At 37.3% G+C, this 18,605-nt stretch overlaps 1 protein-coding gene across 1 annotated transcript in view; it reads right to left on the reverse strand.

Moving 5' to 3' along the window:
• COG5 (component of oligomeric golgi complex 5) overlaps positions 1-18,605 on the reverse strand; it is a 329,906-nt gene that overhangs the window by 166,220 nt on the left and 145,081 nt on the right. Inside the window, exon 7 of the mRNA XM_054018595.1 lies at positions 8,033-8,163. Coding sequence (XP_053874570.1) covers positions 8,033-8,163 — 131 coding nt within the window. The remainder of the gene's footprint in view (positions 1-8,032; positions 8,164-18,605) is intronic.

An 18,605-nucleotide genomic window follows, 5' to 3' on the forward strand; every position in this document is an offset into this window, starting at 1 on the left:
TCGATGGAATCAATGTGTTTGCAGGCAGTCGTGAGAAAGAATATTGTTTAACCAAGCAACCACTCTATCAATGGCTTGGTAGCCATTATAATGATCTTTTGTCTATCTTTGTTGACAGTGCCCTGTTCATTGGCAACATTCTCGCAGGTCAACATAGTTTACTTCAGATGAACTGAGAGCAGAAAAAGCAAGAGTGACAGTGGTGAAAGTCTCATGCTGAGCCTGACCAATGCTAGTATTAAAACTTTTGAAATCTTATGCTATGTCTCTATAGGAAACAAAAGGTTTCTTCATCTCCATTATAACATCCACAATACTATGCACAGCAAAACTATTCCAGAAAGTTCACAAGTTGGTTAATCCTAGCTGGTACAGAGTAGAGATTTTCACTCTGAAGAATTTTCATGTTACTGAAATTATTCAGATCCCCATTGAGCAATATACTGCTGTGTAAAAAGAACAGTATCTCACGCAGACAATTCCAGGCTTTACTCACTAACGTTCAGCGTGTGTCACTGGCCTTGGATGTGCTGGGGATGCGTCAAGCCACAGCCTGAAAGTTGGACCAATATCCATTATTGATACAGATTGCTGATGTTTCCCTTCAGGAATGACAGGGTATCAGAATACCAGAAAGCTGTTGGGAGATCCCTGCTAAAGAAGCCAATTCTTGATGCTTGCAATTTTGCTAATTTTCAACCTGTTTCCAAACATCAGTTTCTGGTAAAAGGCCATTGAAAAGGTTTTGACAGGGCAGCAAGGGAGGTTCTTGAATCCTCACATTCCTTTGATATAGGTCAGTAAGGCCTGGGTATGGGATAGAAACTGCACTGATAAATTTTAACTGTGATCTCCCTCTGTCAGAGGATGACAAAGTGTGCATGATGATTCCTTAAGATCTGGCAGTAGTCTTTGATGTCACTGTTTGTGAGGTTTGCTTGTCTTTGTGACTCTTAGCAGGGATTGAGTGGCTCCATTTTTACCCTTCAGAAAGGACTCAGAGGACAACTGTGGGCAATTACTTCGCTATGCCAAGGGCCCCCTCATGCAGAGTACTGCCAGGGTCTATTTTTTTCTCCTGGAAAAAATATCCCCCCGAGATCAGGCTGTGGAATGAGTTCTCAAAGGGAATTCGGACTGAGGTCTTGGAGCAACCCCATGGTAGAAGCCTAGCTCCTCTGCGACCTTCACCTGCTGGGAAAGAAGATGGTGCTTCCCAGGAATCCAGCTTTGGGGTTCCAATTTTAAAATAAGCCTCCTTTTTCAGAGGTGTCCGATAAATGTGAAAACTCCATCTTCCCTCCCACAACTACAGAAAAGAAGGAGCTTTTGGTTTTTTCCCTTCAGAAGCTCCTGGATGCTGTGAGGGGGGATGCTCAGTTATCTACTTTTCTCCATGAGCTTTCTGGATGCTTATCTTTGCTGCTCCCTTTAGTCCCCTGGCTACTTCAACAAAAGGAAAGGAGAAAGTTTAAAGTTTTCCCACTACACAACCCTTCTTATCATCCACTATTTTGGGGTCCTTTGGCTTATAGCTTTTCCAAGAAACAGTATCAATAGCATGAATTTGATATTATTCTTGACAGGTTCACTACTGCTTAGGTTTCCATAGAACAGCTGCAGTGAAATTCATCAGTCTGGTAAATTTCACTCTGCTGTTGATTGGAAGATCTACAAGAAGTGGCAGAGGCAGTGGCGGTATCTGTTTGCAGACTCAGGAAGAAACAGTACATTACTTTATATTCAAGTCACATCTCTAAGGTCATCTTCATGGCCATAGAGGAATAGCTTAAATTCTGAAGAAGTTGATAGCTTATGCTCCCACATTAGCCACAGAAGAGAGAGATATCATTGTTTTTTATCCTACTCTTGGGAGGTGCTCAGATACAATGGTGATGTGGGCATCAAAATAAGATTAGGTTAGACAGACAGAAGATTGGAAAAACATCCTGCTCGACCCTAGCAAGGAGTGAATGGATTTGTCAAGCCCTGCTGCCAGTTAAGATCTCTATATCTTGCCACGGGTAGTAGGAATTATCTAAATGATTAAAGATAATAGCAGCAATTTCTTCACTGGACAGATAGTTGCTGAAATGTTAGAAGGGGAAGTTTCACCTTGTCATGTGCCTCATGCCATCATAAGTCAGGGTAGCTTCACATGGAGAATAGTACAATTCTAGGAGACAGGTGATGAATTTTTGGTGCTGTTACAATTCTTTTGCTTAAAAAGGTGACACCTATGTGTTTCTCATAGTTATAATTTTTTTACTCTCCCTTGCCTCATTTTCAGATGCATACTGATGAACTACTTGTAAGAGGGCTCATCAGAAGAAGGATGTCAATAAACTGGAGAGGGTTCAGAGAAGAGCTGCAAGAACAATTAAAGGATTAGAAAACATGGTTTATAGACAGACTCAATCTACTTAGTTTAACAAAGAGAAGATTAAGGAGTGACTTGATTACACTCTATAAATACCTACATGGGGAACAAATATTTAATATTTGGCTCTTCAATCATGATCCAATGGCTGGAACATAAAGCTAGACAAATTCAGACTGGAAATCATTTGTACATTTTTAACAATGAGAGAAACTAACCAGAGGAACAATTTACCAAGGATTGTGGAGGATTCTCCATCACTGACAATTTTTAAATCAAGATTGGATCTTTTTCCTAAATTATATGTTCTAGGAATTATTTTGGGGAAGTTCTATGGCCTATGTTACACAGGAGGTCAGACTAGATGATCACAGTCGTCCTTTCTGGCCTTGGAATCTATAAAACCTGGATTGTTTACATTAAAAAAAAAAAGAGCATTGAGTATTTGGCTTATAAAGGAGATGCATGGACTTTGCAAGCATATACATAAAAACACACACAGTCAAATTCTGGTCTTACCAGTCACAACTGCGTTCCTTTCAAAACGGGGGGAGAGGGGGAGAATCTAGAGATTTCTATTTCAAACACCACTCAAAATTATCCTCAGAATAATCTCAAAATACTATATGTCTGAATTAAGATCCTGAGAAATGATAGATTATCAACCTGTATCAAAACATCTGATCAAATCCTGTGTGTATTTTTCATAAATGTTTGAAGAGTGGAATTATATCTTCCTTTTTTATCACTTCCTTAAAAGAAATTAAATACTTTTTGTTTTGTAAATTTCAAACTGTCTTCTGATTTGGCTTCAAAATGAAAACTGTATAATGAACTGAGAATACAAGATTAAGTTCTAATTCCCATGGATCTTTAGTTGTTAGTTGGATACATGGAACAGGAGATGTTTACAATGCAGATTGCATTCAATAGAATGCCTTATCACCAGGTTATTGATGGATAATTTAACAAGCAATTTTTAATCATTTCCATGTGCAGTATATTGTGAGAAACAGAAAAATAATTGTCTCACACAATCATTAATTACAATTCTGTCCACAGTATCAACCCATTTCAACAGAAGCGCAAACCTTTTTCAAAATAGCATGTAGAATACAAATTAGAAATATAAAATGTTCTTTGCATATTAATTTGTATAATCTCAAACCTTTCAGATGTACAATAGTATTACTTTTTAATAATAAACACACATCTGCATATCTACTTAATAATTTTGCCTTCTTTGCCTCAGTCAGTGTGAATAAGCTTTAGCATATGTAAAGTACAGTAACAGACATGTAATTAAGTCTCCTTGTATTCACCTTGTGATTTATGTTCTTTAAGTTTCCAGCCCATTACATACAATTGTAAAGAAGCAGACCTCATTATAGACATTATCTAGCTAGCTTTTTAAAACATTATAGTTAAATTCCCTTCTCCCTCTGCAAGAATACTCAGAAATAAACTGTTCAGGAAATACCACTTCTGCAAAGGTTTTCATAATATGACTAGATACTTTGGCATAGTATGCTAAAGATACATTCAATACTTGCCACCTGGTCTTGAGAACAGAACAACATTCAAAATCAGCTAACTGAAAATACAAAGGGCTATAAATTCAACTCACACAGACATGAATCATGAAGGTTGCTAAGACAAAAAAAACATCTGTTTAATGTAGTAGGAACATAATCTAGAGTGTTTACTATTTAAAGAAAAATTCAGGACATAAAACCACAAACTACAACTACAGAATGTGTATATACACATCCAAATTATTCCGAAGTTATCACATTAGAAACTACAAATGCACTATCTTCAGCTGCACAGAGGCATGCCTGCTCAGAAAGGATCAAATAGAAAGTTGAGCTATTTCATGGCTTCTCTTATACAAAACACAAAAGAAAGAAGTAGGGAGAATCCCAACTCTCTTATGGTCAACATCCAGCCTTGAAATGTATGAAAAGTAAATATATCTGTCACATAAATACATACAACTACAATGATAAAAAGTTCTAAACAAAGACATAGTATCTGTTGTTCATCACTGTAATTCTATATTTCTCAGGACAATGGAAGGAAGCACAATCTTCTAAAGCAAATTATTCTCTTCATCAAGAAATCAGTGAAGCAAGCCAAGCAACATTTCATCATGACAGTTTCATCTTTCTTTTTCTTCTGATACAATTAAGCACTAATAAAGTTCTTCCAAACAATCCCCAGTTTGATTGGAAACTGGTCACTCGCTAAACCACAACAGGCATCTACTCTAATCATCTCTTGATTATCTTGATACAGTCTGAAACGTCTAATAAAACTATCAATTCTTCAAATGAAGTGAGACTAATTTTCCTGGGGTTTGTCAGCCCTGTGTTAGTATTTAAAATGAATAAAAAATTGTCAGATAAGGTCAAATCTGACATGTGAAAAGAACCCAAACTGAAAGGAGTAAACACTAATCTTAAAGATCTTTTTGCTATATTTACAATTAAGGCTGTCAATTAATCAGATAACTCACACAATTAATTCAAAAAAATTAATCGTGATTAATCACATTTTTAATCGCAGTGTTAAACAATAGAATACCAATTGAAATGTATTCAATATTTTTGGATGTTTTTCTACATTTTCAAATATATTTATTTCAATTGCAATACAGAATACAAACTGTACAGTGCTCACTTTATATTATTTTTTATTATAAATATTTGCACTGTAAAAATGATAAAAGAAATAGTATTTTGCAATTCACCTCATACAGGTACTGTAGCGCAATTTACAAATAGACTTTTTTTGTTACATAACTACACTCGAAAACAAAACAACCTAAAACTTTAGAGCCTACAAGTCCACTCAGTCCTACTTCTTGTTCAGCCAATCACTCAGGCAAACAAATTTGTTTACATTTGCAGGAGATAATGCTGCCCGCTTCTTGTTTACAATGTCACCTGAAAGTGAGAAAAAGCATTGGCATGGCACTGTTGTAGCCAGCGTTGCAAGATATTTACATGCCAGATGCGCTCAAGGTTCATATGTCCATTCATGCTTCAATCACCATTTCAGAGGACAATGCGTACATGCTAATGATGGGTTCTGCTCGATAATGATCCAATGCCGTAAGGACCAACGCATGTTCATTTTCATCCTCTGAGTCAGATACCACCAGCAGAAGATTGATTTTCTTTTTTGGTGGTTTGAGTTCTGTAGTTTCCGCATTGGAGTGTTGCCCTTTCAAGATTTCAGAAAGCATGCTCCACACCTTGTCCCTCAGATTTTGGAAGGAACTTCAGATTCTTAAATCTTGAGTCGAGTGCTGTAGCTATTTTTAGAAATCTCACATTGGTACCTTCTTTGTGTTTTGTCAAAACTGCAGTGAAAGTGTTCTTAAAACGAACAATGTGCTGGGTCATCACTGCTGTAACATGAAATATATGGCAGAATGCAGGTAAATCAGAGCAGGAGACATACAATTCTCCCCTAAGGAGTTCAGTCACAAATTTAATTAATGCATTTTTTTTTAATGAGTGTCATCAGCATGGAAGCATGTCCTCTGGAATGGTGGCCGAAGCACAAAGGGGCATACGAATGTTTAGCATATCTGGCACATAAAAACCTTGCAATGCAGGCTACAAAAGTGTCTTGCAAACGCCTGTTCTCACTTTCAGGTGACATTGTAAACAAGAAGCGGGCAGCATTATCTCCTGCAAATGTCAACAAACTTGTTTGTCTGAGAGATTGGCTGAACAAGAAGTAGGACTGAGTGGACTTGTAGGTTTTAAAGATTTACTGGTTTTATTTTTGAATGCAGTTATTTTTTGTACATAACTCTATATTTGTAAGTTCGACTTTCATGACAAAGAGATTGGACTTCAGTACTTGTATTAGGTGAATTGAAAAATGCTATTTCTTTTGTCTTTTTTACAGTGCAAATATTTGTAATAAAAATAAATATAAAGTGAGCACTGTACACTTTGTATTCTGTGTTATAATTGAAATGAATACATTTGAAAATGTAAAAACATCCAAAAATATTTAAATAAATGGCATCCTACTATTGTTTAATTGCGCAATTATTTTTTCTATTTGCTTGATAGCCCTATTTACAATAAAAAATTACTGCCTACTTCCTCTTAGGTATTGTTTTCAATAGGTTTTTTGCATTGGTGTAATACACACTAGGAAAGCCATACTGATAAAAGTCACAGTTCTGCTAAGACTCAGAGAGAGCTGAGTCCTGCAGGATAAGCTGAGGAGAGCCACTCTGCATTATGGGTTATATGGTAACAAGCCCTATAACCCTGGCAGTGGTTAACAGGTTATATGGTAAGAAGCCCTACAACCCCCACACTGGAAACAATTAAATGCCTGGTAAAGAAGAGCAGGGGCGATGGGCAGATAGAACTCCTCCCCTGTGTTAAAGTTTAAAAAAAAGATGCAGCCTGCCACTTAATTCCATGCTCTCATTTTGCTGCTGTGTCGACATCAAAACCTACCATAGACTGGCCTTAAGCAGGCAAGACATCTCAGTGTAAGTATAAGTATGAGACTCAGAGTGGTCTTTTTTAGCACTCCATTATCTAGCACAAACAAATATGGTAAAGGAGTATTGCATATAATTGATGGTCTCATTTGTTTTTTCTCCTTTTTCCTATTAACTTTCAATAGAATTCCTCCACTTTATATCTTCAAAGCAATTAAGCTTAAACCAAGTCTTTAACCCTTAAATGTCACTGAAAATGTAGGGAACATTCATGCTATTTTAACGTTTTTACTTATAATCGCATTCCTAATTTTTTAACATGACTAGAAAATTTTGTGGAAAAAAAAAAGCACACAAATGTCTTTTTCTAATATTCTTTGTTTCCCAAAGAATCCCAACTGACTAAAGAACTATATTAGACCAACATTCCACTTACGATAATTAAGGGGCTTTAAATTTAAAATAAAGGGTTATTTTAATTATAAAAATGTAAATTTATTTTAAAAATACTAAGGCAGGAAAATAGAAAAATGCAGAAAAAAGCATAGATGGTATTGTAAATAGTTAAATAACAACACATTTATTCAGGCCCTTTAAATTGCAGGTAATCAGATTTAGTATAAATGAATATAATTATGCACAATCATTCTGATACTCCTTAAAGTAGATTTTTATCTCAAAGTTTAAGATGTCTTTTAACGTTTTAATAGGAAAACTTCTGAATCAGTTCATTACACCAAAGCACAGCTAAATGGCAGCCGATTCTTTGCAATTCTCAGAAAATACATTTTTCAAATTCATTTGTAATGTTCAGTAACCTTCAATATAAAGCACAGAGCATTATGTTAATACAAAATATTTTCAATTAACAAACAATCCCCTTACCACAAAAAGAAGTTTGTTATTTTATGGTCTATAAAATATACATTTAATTTTTCTCAAGTTTTCAGGCCCTTATTCTGCAAAATCTTATTTTTGTGAGTAAACTTATTAATGCAATTAGCCCCATTAACTTTCTGTGAGAGTCCTTACGTGAGTAACAATTACTCAGATGAGTAAGATTTGTCAGGTTTGGTCTCTCAGTTTGACAAGCTTATAGTAAACAGAATAATTAGCTTCAAAGTTCCATATTTATCTTTGCTTTTGAAAATGAAAAAAAAAATGTATTTTACCTGAGTCTCTACCCCTTGTTCAAGTAAGCGTTTAGCCTGATTTTCAACCTCAAGTCGAGCTCTTGCAATAAAAAGCAGGTCATTTTCAATTACTTCTATTCCAGAGAGGTCTATCCCTTGCGAAAGATAATCTATAAAAGCAACAGAATTTAGGTAAAATTAAAAAATTCTGACATGTATGATCATGAAACATTTACAACATACAGGTATTTCTGACATTTTCACACGGTACTTGATGTAGCATGTATTCAAATAATTTATTGTATTAAACAAACTGAAAACCAAAGGAAAATTATTCACGAAGTGAGCATTACTACAGTAAATTCACTGCACTCATTTCATAGCTTTCCTGTAAACCCAGACATTTCCAAATACGTGGATATTATAATTGAAGTGCAGAAATCATGATTTAGTTTGCAGCCGATATGTCAAAGATGACAGAAAAATCTATTTTTAAATCAAAGAGGAAGGATGGTCAAATCTCTTTTCATTATTACAAGAGTGTTTATCTGTTGAAAAATAAAATGATGAGTGTTACAAAAGTCATCCTATATCCACAGTTTCCTTCTTTCTAATCCCATTTGAAAAAATGTCTCACCCAAATAAGGCATTTCCACATTTCTATTCTTTTATAGCTAACTTATCTAGAGGCCTGATCTTGATCCTCTAAGCAGATACAGGGCATTTTTATTTGTCTGTTCTAGTTCCCTTTGAGTACTTTCAAAAAAGAATACCAGGAAGACAACAAAAGCAAACATTGTATCATCAAGTCCTAATTTTACACTTTCCTTCCAGATTAGGCCATTATGAGTTTTCCATTTGGTGTGCGAAAATTGTTTCCTCCTGTTCACCAGTACTTCAGCAGATGATAACTGATCACTGCCAGTTGCTCTGTGGCACGGGTGCATACTACAAATGATACGGCAAACCATCTTTAACAATTTTACATCTAAATTAGGTGGAAAAAAATCTAATTTACACACATACACCCAGAATAATGCCCTAACAGATCATTTCTAATACAGATAGTACATATCATAGATACCAGGCAGATTATTTTTTAAAAGTATCTGAAGTATTCCCCTTTCTCTGTACACCCTGAAAACTCATATTGTGTGGCTTTCCAATACCCATAAACCGATTCACTGCCATCTCCCTCCCAAATTCATGCTGTCTTCCCTCCAAAACATTATGATATGCCTCCCTCAACTTATTTGTAGCCTTCTTTTCAAGCTGAGGGGAATGAAGGGAAAAGAGTAGGTTATCAGTATCTTCTCCCCTCCCATGCTGTACTCAGTGTTGGAATAGAGAAGGAAGCCATGCTATGCTAACGGCTGTCCTGGGCTCAGGAAGAAGTGGTCAGTGGAGCACCTATCCTGCTTTTCCTTCCATCAGGTACCCACATGGTACCAAAGCCGAGCAAGAAAGCATAGTTCAGCAGCCAGGGCAGCTCTCTCTTCCCTCCCTCCTATCTCCAAGAAGGGACAGCCTACCACAGGTGGGGCTGCTAAGTGTCTGCAGCCAAGTTGACAAACTGCTCCTGGCTCACAGAGGGTGTTGCTGCAAAGATTGCTGGCCAGTCCAGAGGAGATGATGAATAAGAATTAGGGAGCACAGCCCCTCCTGCCTGCAGATTTAAAAAGGCAGCACTCCATTGGGTTTCATCTGTAAATATTCAATTTTTTCCCCCCATGGAAACATATTCTGCAGATGTTGACGGCAGTGATTCTGGCAAACCCCTAAGAAAACTTCCTACTTGCCAAAGACAATTAGGAGAGTACATTTTTCAAGTCCTAAATAAAAACTACTGCCATTTCCTCACAAATCAGTCTTCAAATTAGGTTTCGTCATGCCAGCACAGTACATAGCATTTACAATACATCAGCAAATCAAATAAAAAATTGGTAGATCAGGGATGTTGCTACTGTGCTGAATTGGATACAATTACAAAAGAAGTCTTACAAATCCACACGCAGAAAGAGTAAGGAGAATACAAGTTGTATATGTTTATACAGTAAGATTTCTAAACTTAATATTGCTGAACTCTAGAGAAACATAAAAAGATATGAAAGTTGATCACTTTTTTCAATGCGAATTCTGTGGCAATAGCCTGGTTCTCATGTCTGCTTTACCCGAACATGATGCAATTTAAATATATTCACTGGAAATACCAAGCACACAGTGTAGCTAGCTAATCCGATACAAGGGCTAGGGATCACACTTGTACTTCTACTGTCTAAGCAATGAAGAAATAATAGAATGAAAATAAAGTCATTTTATCCTACAATAACTGAATATGTTGGCATGTTGTCTAATGGTCAGAAAGCAGCCTAGTATTTGGTAGCTTATGTGCGCACACAAAGTCAAATGATAAAGTTCTGAGCAAAAGCAAAGAAAATAGTTAAGGTGGGTTTTCCTTAAAATAAATAATCAAGGAATAATTGTGGTATAATACACCATAACCTACCAATCTGAAAATAATTGTTTTTTCATTGTAATTGACACTTAAAACTTTCTAATTTCTTAAAACTGTTATTAGAGAGACATAGTGGGTGAAGTAATATCTTTTTTTGGACCTGTGACACTCTTCACCCCATAATCACCATAGTGATATAATTATGACATGATTATGATGCATCTTGTACAAAATGCGTCCTGTAAAGTGTCAATAGAAAAGTTATGGCTTGCTGGATAGGATTATCCTATTTGTATGAATGTATCATTTTTGTATCTGGAGTTATGATTATTGACTATGTATTTGTATTTCAAATGTGCATGCACCTGATTAATACCCATAAAGCTTTACATACAGTCTGCCAGCACACTATGATTGGCCTATTCAAGTTGAATGGCACATCAACAAAGACAATGGGCCATGGAGAAAGCTTATCTTAACCTGATGAACTGTCAGTCAGCCTATGGATAATGGCTACCATGATTCATCAGAGCATGCAAGGGCTTGTGACCAGTTCACATGATACTGAATTCCATTTTGGTACCTGTATTCTTCCACAAACTGGACTGGGAACTTGGCTTGGAACAAAGGGATTCCCGCCATTTGGAATAAGCTATAAAAGGGGGAAGTGACATCATCAAGGGGCCTCACTCTCCACCTGGAAATACCAGAGGAACAAAGACTGAATTGGAGGAAGTTCTGGTCCCAGGCAGGAAAGAAGGAAACCTGCCTGTGTATGAAACCTTTGTGGACTGTTTATACTATTTAATACGGTGAGACACTGCTTAATTCAAATCCTATCTAGTATATTAGGATTAGATTGTGTTTTTGTTTATTTGCTAGGTAATCTACTTTGATCTGCTTACTATCACTTAAAATCTATCTTTCTGTAGTTAACAAATCTATTTTATATTTTTACCCAAAACAGTGTGGTTTGAGTGAAGTGCTTGGGGAAAAATCTCAGCTCAAGACCAAGAGCTGATGCACGTCAACTTTCCTTTGTAGAAGTGGCAGACTGGGTTACAACTCATATACTGGCCAGGCTTTTGACCAAGATAGGACGATACAGCTCCAGAGTCGGAGGCTGGGGAGTATTTTGGCTGGAGCCTCTCTCTTGTTGGTTCATGCAATGGCTGGCAGAGCATTCATGAACACAGCTGGGTATGGACCCTCCCTGTGGATGTTTGTGTGAGGGCAATCTTGGAGGGCTTTGCAGCTTGTCACAATGTCACAGTGTGAGAGGGAACCCAGATTGGTAAGACAGAGGGCACAGTGGTACCCCAGTTCCAGGTTGCATCCCTGGGGGGGAAGGGGTGGCTAGGGTGACCAGACGTCCCGATTTTGTAGGGACAGTTGCAATTTTTGGGTCTTTTTCTTATATAGGCTCCTATTACCCCTCACCCCCTGTCCCGATTTTTCACACTTGCTGTCTGGTCACCCTAGGGGTGGCCCGTCACAGGACCAACTTCTGTTGGTGAGAGACGACAGAAGTTGGTCCAATAAAATATCCTGGGACCGATATGGCTACAACACTACTTAAATTGTTATTATTTTAATTTATGATGTTATTATTTTAAATTCTTAAATTATTTCTTATGCATGGCATATATTATGGGATAATTTAATATAAAAGGACAAAACCGTCTTACTCCCATACATATTATGCAAACCTTAGTTTAAAAAAGTTGGGTTTTATTTTGACAGTAACTAAACTTCATGAGTGAAAACCTGGTCCTGTTAATGTCAATGAGAGTTTTGCCATTCATTTCAATGGAGACAGGATTTATTACATACATTTTAATTAGGGCTGTTGATTAATCACAGTTAACTCACGCGATTAACTCAAAAACATTTATCACAATTTACAAATTAATCGTGATGAATCGCCGTTTTAATTGCACTGTTAAACAACAGAATACTCATTGAAATTTATTTTGGTCTGCAGTGCTTTGGATCTTTATCGCACAGAACCAGTCGTCAGCATGGACGCATGTCCTCTGGAATGGTGGCTGAAGATTAAGGGACATATGAATCTTTAGCGCATCAAGCACGTAAATATCTTGCCACACCGGCTACAACAGTGCCATGCGAACGTCTGTTCTCACTTTCAGGTGACATTGTAAACAAGAAGTGGGCAGCATTATCTCCTGCAAATGAAAACAAACTTATTGTCTGAGTGACTGGTTGAACAAGAAATAGCACTGAGTGAACTTGTAGGCCTTAAAATTTTACATTGTTTTATTTTTTGAATGCAGATTTTGTGTGTGTGTGTGTGTGTATAATTCTGCATTTGTAAGTTCAACTTTCATGATAAAGAGATTGCACTACAGTACTTCCAATAGGGGAATTGAAAAATACTATTTGTTTTTTACAGCACAAATATTTGTAATCAAAAATAAATATAAAGTGATCACTGTACACTTAGTGTTCTGTGTTGTAACTGAAATAGATATATTTTAAAATGTAGAAAACAGCCAAAAATATTTAAGTAAATGATATTCTATTATTGTTTAACAGTGTGATTAATTGCGATTAATTTTTTCAATCACTTGACAGCCCTAATTTTTATGTTTTATACACTTTGGTCACTTGAACCCATGATCTGTTGTATGTCTAACACTTTCTTTAATACTTATAAACTGCATCTTAATTAATTTAGTTATGTTATTAAATGTATATTAAAAATCAACCGCACAAAACACAACTACAATATGATACTAAGTCCAGATTAAAGTGCATAAGTACATTTTATTTTATGGGCATCTTATTTTGGCTTTAAAACCAGGTCGGAACTCAATGGCAAGTTAATGATTTATTATTTATTTTTAATATCAAATGCTTTTTAGCCATAGATATTTCTCGTCTACTTTCAGAACTGGAAAGCATTTTTTATCAGTAAAAGCAGTTAATGTTTTTAGAGAAGCAGTATGGCTTAGTGGACTGGGATTGGGGACAGAAAATCCATTTTAATTCCCACTCTCCCACTGATTCACTATGTGATCTAGGGCAAATCTTTTAACCTTTTGGTTTCTCAATTTCCTCTTCTGCAAAATGGGGATAATCTTTACTTACCTTTCAGAAATGTTGGGAGAGTTTGCTTGTTAGTGCACTGCTTCTCAAACCTTTCATTTTGTGGAATATCTCTATAAATTAGAGACAGAAAAGATCTAGGAGGGGTGTTCTAGACCCTCTTCCTACCAATACAGGATTGTTCTGAACTGTACATTTATAGATGTTTTCTATAGAAAATAGTGCTTACATCACTTCCCCTCGAAGAATACTCAAAAGTCTAACAGATACACCTCTACCTCGATATAACGCTGTCCTCAGGAGCCAAAAAATCTTACTGTGTTATAGGTAAAACCACATTATATTGAAATTGCTTTGATCCATCGGAGTGTGCAGCCCCACCCCCCAGGAGCACTGCTTTACCGCATTCTATCCGAATTCGTGTTATATCTAGGTAGCTGTGTACCATGGTCAGGACATTGCCCCCATACCGCGCCCCACTCCAATATATACCTCTAGCTTTTTTTAAAAAAAAATATGACTCCACTGCTCTTCCTTACAATCACTGTACTATGCTAACTAATTAATTTGCCTCCTTGATGTTCATGCCCTAGAAATAATTAGATTTATGGCCTCACTTAGCAAAACTCTTTTAACCTTCCCTAATAAACCAGCCGCTCCAGCCCCCCTATATTTTGTGTTACTTTTATCAACTCATTTAACTCTAAGAATTTGTCTGACAATAACGTGCTCAAAACTGAACACAAAACATATCAGAAGTCACATGGGGAGTATTATTCCCCTGCACTGTGACACAATACAGCTGTATATGCAACCCAGCATAACAAACTTAAAACAAGACTTGTGTAGTGCCACACGATAAAGCTTGATAATGCAGAGAGAAAACCTACCCGATCAACACTGAATGTCTAATAGGTTTCAGTTTAACAAGGACTGGCTGACAAATACTTTTGTATGTGGGTGTGTGTTAAGAACTGAACAGAGAGAGGGACAGAGGACAGCAGAAAGGAACTCCTCCTGTAAAGGCTGCTAATGAAGTACTGTACACAATAGAGGTTTACAACATTGATTTTGCAGGGTGCAGCATGTCACTTTCCCCCAGATTACTGCCTACCAATTTTTTCTGTGAATATGCTGGCAAACCATAGGGTAACCTTGCTCCTGCATCCATTGAAGTCAATGGGCGTTTTGCTACTGATTTCAATAAGGCGAATGATACTCTTAAGGGTGAGGAAACTAAAGAGGTTCAGAATCTGTTCTCTGAAGCTGACACACCAAATTACTGCGTAACTTCAGGTAAAATGGGATAAAGGAGGCATGGTATAGCCAGGGCCCCTCATGCCTCACCATCACAGAACTTGCTGTGGATTCCTTTCATCGTAGGAAAGGAAGGAAGCACTACTGTGCTCCAGAAGCCAAGCTTTTGTTAAACAAAATTAAAATATGGCTCTGATCCTTGCTTCTCACAGGAAAGCCTGCAGAAGGGGCCAAAGGAGAGAAAGCTTCCCCTATTGTCTACTGCCCTTCCCAGAGAACCAACCACGGGGCTGACCACCAAACTGCCTGGATCGTCTTAACATATGATTGGAAGATATAAGCAGGAAGCCAGGGCCTCCTGTGGGAGAAAGTGTCCCTCTGCAGAAGCTCTGGCCCCAGTTGTTGACACCACACTACACCGGGACTGCACTTCCAGGACCCTTCCCTGGAGAGCCAGTTGGTAAGTAATAAAAATATTGTTTTCCCTCAGAGTTCCACTGGGCTGCTGGGTGGACGTGCATCCCAATTCCTGGTCCTCCCACTCTGACTCTGGCCCATAGCCCAGCCTCCACTCTTCATGTGGCCAAGGTGTCCTCTGTCCAGTCTGCATACTAAAGGTCACTGCCCCTTGCAGACCTTGACCTTGTGTTCCCTAGCCCTCAAACTTTGAAAATTCAAACTGAGCATAAACAGATGCACTAATGTCTTCTTGAGTCCACAGCCAGCCCAAACAGCAGCTCTGAGAAGTGTACCCTGTCCCAGTCATCTCAGTCAAGCGTGAATTCTGAAACCTAAAGATGGCAATGTAGAATGTCAGCTTAGGTACCTATTTCAGTGGTGCTCGTTTTAGAAAAAATCCAGATAGCATGCTTACCCCACAATTTCAAAATGCTCCCATGTCTCCCCAGGTGCCAGAAGTGAAAGCCAACCCCTGCCCAAATGCCAACACCTCCAACTTCCTCCCTGAAAACTTCTACAATGAAACTATGTATCGTTGTCAATATAAAGTTATGTGCAACATCAAAAACAGAAAGCCTGAGGACAATGCATTTCAATGGGACTCCAAAGCAGAAAGGTCAAAATGTGTGCAGGATTCGGGGCTAGATTAGCTGATGGAATTGTTTTTAGATTATTGCTGGTACTCTTACTGGTTGAGAAGGTCACATGACCTTTAAAAAGAAAAAGAAAACCTCAAGGGACAATGTCCCCACACTAGAAACATCTATAAGTGTTTTTCTGCCAGTGCTAAAAACAATGGAAACTGTAACATAGGCAGGAAATGTGCTTTGCCATCTAAACAGACAACATAGCTATAGACACATCTATCCCTTCTCTACAATAAAGCCTCTCCCACTGGTAGCACGAGCAGAGCTGAACTGGTGAAGAAAAACACTTAACTTTCTTAGCATAGGCAAAGCCAGATAGTAACAACAAACACAGCACATTTAGAATGTTTTTCCTAAAGGTAACAATGGTATATATACACATCTCAGCCTGGCAATTTTAGCTGATAGGAAAAAAATTTGTCCTGAAGAGTTTGAAAAGCTACCCCCAGTTACTTAATCCAGAGATTAACAAACCTTGAACTTGTGCTTCAGGCACTGTATCTCACTGTCAGTCATGTCTGCTCCCAATTTACAATCAATATCCATAGACTCACGGTCACAGAAGTTTGAGAAGAAGAGAACTATTAGTGGTTCAGTTTATTGCCCAAACAATATACAGAAAGAAAGGCTGGTCTTCCAGTGAAAGTAGTGGACTCAAGTGATCAGGGTTCAGTTCCTCTATGACCTAGCCCAAGTCATTTACTCTCTCTATACCTCAGTTCTCTATCTGTAAAATTAGGTTAATAATACTTCTTTTCTCTCATCCTTTAATTGTCTTGTCTGTTTAGATCAGGGGTAGGCAACCTATGGCACGCGTGCCGAAGGCGGCACGCGAGTTGATTTTCAGTGGCACTCACACTGCCCAGGTCCTGGCCACTGGTCCGGGGGGCTCTGCATTTTAATTTAATTTTAAATGAAGCTTCTTAAACATTTTAAAAACCTTATTTATTTTACATACAACAATAGTTTAGTTGTATATTATAGACTTATAGAAAGAGACCACCTAAAAACGTTAAAATTTATTACTGGCACGCGAAACCTTACATTAGAGTGAATAAATGAAGACTCGGCACACCACTTCTGAAAGGTTGCTGACCCCTGGTTTAGACTGTAAACTCATGTATACAAATGCAGCCCCAAACTAATTTTGGGCCTCTAAGGACTATTGTAATACCAATAAAAAATAAACAACACCACCACAGACTGGATGAGTGAACTCTTTGTTATTGATGATACATATTGAGCTTACTGTAATGTTTTAACACTGAGCATATATGAACATATTTTTGTCAGAGAGGTATTTGTAATAGTTTATGGAAAGTTGAAATTCTGTCTTAAAATTATAAGTTTGATGAACAATATACATAATGATTTATAAAAAACACAAATAAAAACCTTGCGTGTCCCATAATATGTTGACATTGCTAACCCAGTAAGTATCACACCTTATTAAGCTTGGAATGCACTGCTGGAAACATTTTGGGGACTTAAAATACAGACTACCTGATGAATCCCTTCATGAACAAAAATATTATATGCTAAAGAAAAATACACTGAGCACTAGGGATTAGTGACATTTATAATCTATATCAACCTGAGAAAGGGTTGGGACTTTAGGTCTCTTAAAGGAAGAGAGATTTTGGTCATTAGAATTCCAAATTTTCTTGGTTTACTAAATCTGAACAGCTTTTCTAATCTACCAAAAAAAGAGATGCTGCTTAATTATGTGCTTTCTTTAAACCAACATTTCCCAGATAGTTATATAACAGGAGTTTAGCTGAGCGAGATAACATGCTGTACTGATGTCAGGTTTATGTAGTAAAACAATATCCTGAGCCAAATAGCTGTTTTTGTAACTATTTAGATGACTCCAAAACTTGGAATCTTTCTATATTTGTGATTTCAGTTTCTGACCTCTAATGCTATCTGACAACCTCATATGATGAAGATATGGTGGGGAAAATGCAAGATTAAAACAAAACACTCATTGAGAGTTGTAAATAGAAAATCTACGAGCATAAAGACAGAATCCGTATGTGCTTCATACAAAGCACATAAGTGATGATGTACTTTATATTACAACTGTATTGATCTTGACCATTCACTAGAAGGGAGCAAACAGAAACGTACTAATAGCAATGGTGCAATAACAAAAGGAGAAACAGGAAAGCAAGAAGTAAACCAATATGATTAGATGACATGGCTTGAGAGCTTATTCAAGTCAAACAGAAATCCTTCAAAATTTGGATATGCAGCACCAGTAAAGCCAATAAGCAGGAGCCTAAAATTACAACATACAATATGGAAGAGGGAAATTAGAAGAGCTAAAATTGATTTTGAAGAGCAAATAGCTAAAAATGTAAAAACAACAGATTCTTTAGGTATGCCACTAGCGGGAAGTCTGTGAAATAATTGGTGGGTCTGCTGGATCAGCAAGGGTTAAAAGTAAAGACACTGCTGAAAATCAATAATTTTATATTATATATATATATAAATAAATGTGTGTGTGTGTGTGTGTGTATACACACACACAGACACGTCCTCCCCATCGACATGCACTGGACCTGCTCTTTTCTGGTAATAAAGATGAAGTTCTACGAGAGATTGAGGTATCAGAAGAGGAAGTGTTGGAGCAAAAATGATAATTTAAAAAGCAGTAAGTCACCTCATAGGCCCAGATGATATCCCCCAAGAGTTCTGACAGGGCTTAAGAATGAAGTGGCTG

Source organism: Malaclemys terrapin, chromosome 1, assembly GCF_027887155.1.
Source record: "Malaclemys terrapin pileata isolate rMalTer1 chromosome 1, rMalTer1.hap1, whole genome shotgun sequence".
NCBI classification, from domain to species: domain Eukaryota; kingdom Metazoa; phylum Chordata; order Testudines; family Emydidae; genus Malaclemys; species Malaclemys terrapin.